The sequence below is a fragment of the Haliotis rufescens genome, unplaced genomic scaffold, assembly GCF_023055435.1.
Source record: "Haliotis rufescens isolate VD_foot unplaced genomic scaffold, xgHalRufe1.0.p SCAF_13, whole genome shotgun sequence".
NCBI classification, from domain to species: Eukaryota; Metazoa; Mollusca; class Gastropoda; order Lepetellida; family Haliotidae; genus Haliotis; species Haliotis rufescens.
Window position 1 is genome coordinate 41,061,084 of NW_025963813.1, and position 7,784 is coordinate 41,068,867.

Consider the following 7,784-nt stretch of genomic DNA (forward strand, 5'->3'; position numbering starts at 1 on the left):
TGAGAAGGCATATGATTCAACGTGGTAACATGGTATTCTAAAAGATTTGCATGAATTTGGATTGAGGGGCAGATTACCTCAGTTCATATCTCAATTTTTAAACAACAGACAATTTCAAGTACGAGTGGGCTCTACCCTGTCTGATCATTTTGATCAAGATCCGGGCGTCCTTTAAGGCAGCAAATTCTGAGTGGGGAGGGGATCAGACAACCCCCCCCCCCCCCCCCCTTCACTTTTTCAGGTCGTTAATACTCTCCAAACTAGACTATGGTACCATTGTCTATTGTGGAGCCTGCAATGGCAATTTAGAAAAATTGGACACTATACACCATCAAGGCCCAAGGCTCTGTCTTGGAGCTTTTAGGACCACTCCTCTGGACAGTTTATAGTGGAGGCTTGTGAACCTTCACTGCAATACATTACTAAATTGCATTCAAATAAATCAAATCCAGCATACAACCTGTTTCGAAATCTATCAAACCTAGTTCCACCACTTGGAATCAGAAATCAACCACACATTACCACAACTAAAATTAATCTTAATATAATATCACTTTACCATCTTCTGTCGTCTCCTCCCTGACAGATTGTGAAGCCAGAGGTAGACCTCACTCTGACCCAACTCAAAAAATCCAAAACAAATCCTTTGGTTTATCAACAAGCATACAACCAATTGCGAACTCAATATAATTCCCACAGGTCCATTTTTACAGACGGATCCAAGGATAGTTGCAAAGTTGCAAGTGCAACCATCATTGGATTCAGAACCTCTTCTCAAGAACACCAGATTCTAGTTTAACTTTTACAGCTTTGACATATATCCAACATCAAAACCAATCTAAAAAAAATAATCATCTTCTCCGATTCATTGTCATGCCTTCAGGCACTTAAAAGTGTCTCCTCAAATCATCCTATAATCCTAGACTTTTCAATGATCTTTCTACTGGCCAATGTGACGCCGTCTTTTGCTTGCTACCAAGTCGTGTACAGTTTGTAGGCATAATAGGTAACTCAAAAGCCGATGCTGCAGCTAAAGCAGCTCTTGACAAACTGTTATCTCCATCACTTATCCCGTACAGCGATTTCAAACCAACTATTATTTAAAAGTTATACTCGGGATCTCATGCAAAAGAGGTGGGACACCAAGGAAGGAAGCAATGAGCTTCACGAATTAAAACAAACAATCGGTCAAACCTACATGGGTTGTCAGTTAAGACATGACGAGGTCGTGTAACGACGATGTCGTATTGGCCACAGTCGGTTTACACACGAATATCTGCTTAAGACAGATGAGGACGAACCTCCTAAGTGTATCCCTTGTGATGGAAGGTTCACCGTCAAGCATATATTTCTTGACTGTGTGGACTTTTCAATTGCAAGGGATTCACATTATCAAAGTGTAAATCTGAAAGATCTCTTTTCCCGTGTCAGTGGGCATCTTATTATCAGCTATTTGAAAGAAATTGGTCTGTATAATACATTTGAAATATCTATGTGAATAAATAAATGCTTGTTTTTAAATTTGGTTGGATGCCATTATCAACTGACACTATGGAAGGCTCTGTCCAGGGGGTTAAATTATCATAAAATTATTGTTCCCCTGTGTGACAAATAATCCTATCATAATCGATGTAACTATCACCAACCAGTGTTTTAAAGCCAACTCGTTGCTGAGGTTTTTTAAATATTGGCTAATATTGAGCATAACCACCAGTAGCTAAAGTGATGACGTAAATCCTGTTGGGGTATAATGCAGGAAGCAGAGGTACAGTAAGTCCCCATGATCTCCAGCGAGGTGGTCTAGCTTTGGTTACTGGTGGCCTATAGCCCGTATTTTAAAACTGTATATATAATATTGTTATGCCCAAATATGTTTCTTAAATTGTTTTTAATTATAGTATGCTCAAATATGTTTCACAACTTGTGTTTAAATAAAAATTTGAATAAAAAACTGAATTGTAAATATATTAACTTGGTCTCGTCTCTGTATGACTGAAATAATGCGACGTTAAATTTTAACTCACTCACTCACTAAGTACAGTACAGATTCGCGTACTTTTTGGGGTTGAGTCCCGTCCGGGAATTCGAACGCACACTGCCAGAGCACCTAATCGCCAGCACACAAAGTCAGTGATCTAACCAACTCAGCCACCAGGCTTCCACAAACATTAAGTCCAACAACAGGTAGTCTTGATCACATATTGTGTCTACCCCTCATGTCAAGTGTAAATTGGTACGGTTCCCGTGGCACAACGCCATATAGAAAGTGGTCAAATGTGATAAATGTTATATTTGGGATAACACTTTCTTAGTAAAGTACACATTCTACGGCACATCCCAGATTCTGTACATTTCTAAGAAAGTGTTATCCCAAATATAACATTGTGTAATAGAGGTTGTGTCATGGTACCCCCCCCCCCCCCCCCCCCCCCCCAAGAATTATGTATATTTTGTAAACATTATTTTGAACCAATAACGTGTGTGTGTGTGTGTGTGTGTGCGCGCGCGTGCGTGCGTGCGTGTGTGTTTGTCATTGATTAACATCATGATAATTGATTTAGAGATAAGATGACAATTACTAGTAGTCTTGAATTTGAGTAATATTTGTGACACCTTTTTGGAATATCCTAAGATAAGAAACCTATTTACCCATGAGTAATTATGCGTTGCATTATAAAGTGATATTGTTGTCATGGCAGAATGGATATATTATTTATTTGAAAAATCTTGCTTTAAAGCAATAGGTTTCAAATTGATATAGTATGTACTTCATCTACAGTTACGACTATGACAAAACTCAGTAGGTTTATTTCTTATTATCATTCCAGTATACTTATTTTAAAAACTGGATAAAACTTCAAATTTGGCTTAAGTTTTCATAAACCAAATCATTATATTGTATCCTTGTGCTTCAATTGATAAGGACCCATAAGAAATCGATTATTATTAGATGTACATGAACACGTCACCAAAAAGTCATATCTTTTTTAACGTATGATACAGACACCGATTTTATCTATTTGAAGACCCGTGAAGATCCGAGGTAGAATAGTTCTTCAGCAACCCATGCTTGCCGTAAAAGGCGTCTTTGCTTGTCGTAAGTGGCGACTAACGGGATCGAGTGGTCAGGCTCACTGATTTGGTTGATGCATGTCATCGTATCCCAATTGCGTGGATTGATGATTGGTTTATCAATCGCTGGATTGTCTGGTCCAGACTCGATTATTTACACAAACCGCCGTCAAAAAGGTGGAATATTACTGAGTGCGGTGTTAAACAACAAACAAACAAACAAACTTATTTGAAACAGGTTATGTCGACTTACCATGTAAAAGTTTCATCAAATCTGTAGACTATATCTGTTTAGTTATTAGAATAAAATTGTACAACCTTTTTGTTTCAGACTACTGCAGTAATTCCAAACTTGACAATCTAGTCAGTAAGTACTGAAATGTTTCATCTGTGAAAGCAAATTCAAACTCAAGGTAGTTCAGTTGATTAGAAGATATACAGGTACAATTTCAGGATTGAATAGGTAACCCTAAATTATGGACACTTACCGGTAACATACTGATTGATTTAGAGACGTACGAAAGGGGTGCTTCTTTAGTGAAACTGGAAAGATTACCCACACTGATTTTGCTTTTAGTTTATTACCTGAAAATCATTTCTGAAATAAAGTACAATATTATGTTTTCGAGAAGCACAATTTCCAGAAAGCTGAAACTGTTTAAATGATGATCAATACAAGTAGACTAAAGTTTGCTTGAGTATTTGGAATAGTTGTTAACTTCTGTGCATAGACTATACTATCAAAATAGTTATTGCCCTTTTATTGTGACAGACAGGAGTAATTAATGCCACCATCATAAATGCTGGAGTGTTAAAAAGTCAAATAAGAATTATAATTTGCTATTTTGAAGAATAAAAAAAGTTTTCAAGTATACTAAACAACATCTTTTCTGAAAGCATTCAACCAAGAGAATGGAAACAATAAGACTCTTGAGATTAGAAATAAAACTTCCAATGGATTAGTATATTACAGGCTGTGCAAAATTGATAAAAACTTATACATGGATAAAAAAATAGTTTTACAATCTAAGGGAGTCGACATACTGTGTCCCGTTTTTGCATGCAATGTCCCACTTTGCTCACATACAAAACAATCCTGATACTTTACAGATGTTTCTCGCCATTATGTAGTCAGTGTGTTATGCGTATGTTTCAATACTTTCATTCTCAATATCAGACAAGACTTATTTGAAAACTGACACTGACATATAATTGCAGATGAAGCATGGGGCCTTATCAAGGCCGGTTCAAAGAAGCATGTATCTACAAGAGCTGAGAGGTCTGCATACAAAGTACTAAAACAGTATCGATCTGTCTTCATAAAAGGAAAGCAAGGCTCAGGGAAAACAACTCTAGGTCGAAACATTTTAGCAAGAGTATTAAAACAAACACACCGGTTGCCAATCATGCTTTCATCATGGAATGAATGGAACCTGATTCCTAAGGTAAATCACGAGAACCTGGATAGGGACAAACGTGCTGAACAGAGGAGGTATGTGGTGTTAATCGACGATATGTTTAGATCAAGTAACCAGGTTGAATCAAATGTGATTAGCTGGGGCACATTGTTGGACCGAATTTGGACAAACGTGGAATCAGGTCATTTATGGCTTATCATTACCTCCAGACCTGAAATAGGTTCACAGTGTGATGAACAAATAAGGAAGTCCAAGCTCATGAAAACTATTCGCTTCATTGTTCTAGATGAAGAAGAATATGTTCTCACACGAGGAGAAAAACTTAAAATGGTAAAAAAGATATGTGCAGATAAATTCTTTACACTTTATGAATGTGAGCAAATTGTTGGAATGCCGTCTTTCATAGGGTTTCTCCAGTGTTGTACATTCTTTGCATCAAGCAGGAAAGCACAAGCAAAGGGTGTGAAGTTCTTTGAAAAACCCCGGGAATTCGTCCTGAAGGAAATTGATAGAATACATGAAAATGATTGCATGGGCTACCTTGTGCTCCTTCTCATTTTGATGAAAGATGGTTGCCTCAGCTCAGATCAACTGACACTCTCTACATATACAAACCAACTGAAGCCCTTGGCTGAAGTCCTAAAAGAATGTTGTTGCAACCGTTTCGATTTCACAGCTGCGGGCATTAAGTCAAAGATAGAGAATTTCCTTGGAGTGTACTTAATTGACACAGGAGAGGGCTACAAGTTCCAACATCAGTATATATATGACTGTGTATTTATCCATATTTCCAGAAAAGATCCTACAATTGCTATAGGTCACTGCCCACCAAAGATGCTGGTGGAATTGATGCACACAAAGAAGACAAACGAGAATGAAACAGTTGTTATCCTTCCCAGAGGAAGTTTCCATGTATTAGCTGACCGCATCAGGGATCTTCTTCTGTCAGAAAGTTACAGTGTCATACTTGATCATCCTTCTCTACGTGATAAGGAATTTGTGACGTTTCTGACTGAAAGATGGCGGGACAAAAATAGCTTAACTGAGGTTATACAGAAAAAACATGATATGAAAGATGTCACTGTTTCTGTTCCCTCTATTAAGTCAATTACCCTTTTGCAATATACTTCACTTATCTCTGATGTCATTTTACAGGGGTTGATGTTACTCCGGGATGACATCCTGTCTGACGTGTTCCATAAAGTTGATACAACAGAATTACTGGCACCTGCTCTGTATATCCAGGATAACAGGCTAGTGCAAAAACTGCTAGATAAGTGTACAACACCTCCATCTGATTATTTCCTGGCGCTGTGTGTTTCACCAGCAATTGATAAAGGTATCAAGGAACGTCTGACAGAGAATATAACAGAGATACCACAGCCGCGCGTTGCACTCCTTGTCTCTGTGTTAGCTGGACATAAGTTCTTAGTGGAATATATACTACACCATCTTAAAGGAGATAAGAATATTGTGGAATGGTGTCAGACAATATTAAAGTTGTCGTTGCTTCCCAGAGGGAGGGAATGGTCAAGCAGTTTACAAACGACTTGTCAAGATCCTATCACCATGTGTGAAATCTTACACATGTTGATTGCGTTGATACATGCCAACTGCCCTCTTCAAGTTATCGCAAATGAAGACGGTAATACACTTCTACATCTGGCAGTTGAGACAGGAAATATTCACTGCACCAAAATGTTCTTAGACGAACAACATGTCCCATATGTTCGATTACATCCAAATTGCTTACAATTGGGGAATACAGATAGGCGTACTCCATTGCACCTGGCAGCCATGAGCGGAAGTAGTGAGACAGTGGAACTACTCCTAGAAAAGGGCGCTGATGTATCTACACAAGATAAAGATGGTGATACTCCTCTTCACCTGGCAGTGAAGAGTGGAAATAGCGAGACAGCGGAACTACTCCTAAAAAAGGGGGCTGATGTATCAAAACAAAACAATGACGGGGTCACTTCACTACTCCTGGCAAATAATAAGATACTGCAACTGCTCCTTCGTTATGTTGAGAGTGGAAGTAGTGAGACAAGGGAACTACTCCAAGACAAGCGCACTGTTGTATCAGCTCAAAATATGGATGGTAATACTTCTCTACACCTGGCAGCAAAGAGAGGAAGTAGTGAGATCGTGAAACTACTCCTAGAAAAGGGGGCTGATGTATCTCCTCAAGATATAGATGGTGATACTCCTCTACACCTGGCAGTAGAGAGTGGAAGTAGTGAGACAGTGAAACTACTCCTAGACAAGGGGGCTGATGTATCTGCACAAAGTTACTATGGTAATACTCCTCTACACCTGGCAGCAATGAGTGGAAGTAGTGAGACGGTGAAAATACTCCTAGACAAGGGGGCTGATGTATCTATAAAAGATGAAGATCGTAATACTCCTCTACACCTGGCAGCAAAGAGTGGAAGTAGTGAGACAGTGAAACTACTCCTAGAAAAGGTGGCTGATGTATCTCCTCAAGATATAGATGGTGCTACTCCTCTACACCTGGCAGTAGAGAGTGGAAGTAGTGAGACAGTGGAACTACTCCTAGACAAGGGGGCTGATGTATCTGCAAAAAGTTACTATGGTAATACTCCTCTACACCTGGCAGCATGGAGTGGAAGTAGTGAGACAGTGAAAATACTCCTAGACAAGGGGGCTGATGTATCTCCTCAAGATAAAGATGGTGATACTCCTCTACACCTGGCAGCAAAGAGAAGAAGAAGTGAGATCGTGAAACTTCTCCAAGAAAAGGGGGCTGATGTATCTGCTCAAGATATATAGGGTGATACTCCACCTGGCAGTTGAGAGTGGAAATAGTGAGACAGAACGCAACACCGAAATAGGAATTGAAATTGTTTAACCAAAGACAAGAACAAGTACAATTGCCTGCATAAAAACAGGGAGCCAGTTGCTCTTCCCAGCAACCGTCATTAGTCCACCAGACACTCATTTTACCCTCCCTGCAAGGGAGATAACTGCTGAACCTCCCCTACCCCAGACAACAGCTCCACTCTTGCTTATTACCCACGATGTTGGTTGCTGATATCAGACACTGGGATTTGTGTGGGAGACAGGTGTGTGTTTGTTACTGATGTCGTCACACCTTGGGCTTTGTGGGACAGACAGGTGTGTGTTGGTTACTGATGCCGTCACACACTAGCCTTTGTGTGACAGACAGGTGTGTGATGGATAACTGATGTCAAACACTGGGCTTTGTGTGACAGACAGGTGTGTGTTTGTTACGGATGTCACACACTGGACGGTGTGTGACACAGACAGGTG

The 7,784-nt window shown here is 39.5% G+C and overlaps 1 protein-coding gene across 1 annotated transcript; it reads left to right on the plus strand.

Moving 5' to 3' along the window:
* Nucleotides 1-6,287: 6,287 nt before the first annotated feature.
* On the plus strand, nucleotides 6,288-7,283 carry LOC125378753 (serine/threonine-protein phosphatase 6 regulatory ankyrin repeat subunit C-like). Its single transcript, XM_048394716.1, has one exon. The coding sequence runs from the start codon at nucleotides 6,288-6,290 to the stop codon at nucleotides 7,281-7,283; it is 996 nt and encodes a 331-aa protein (XP_048250673.1).
* The last annotated feature ends 501 nt before the right edge of the window (nucleotides 7,284-7,784 follow it).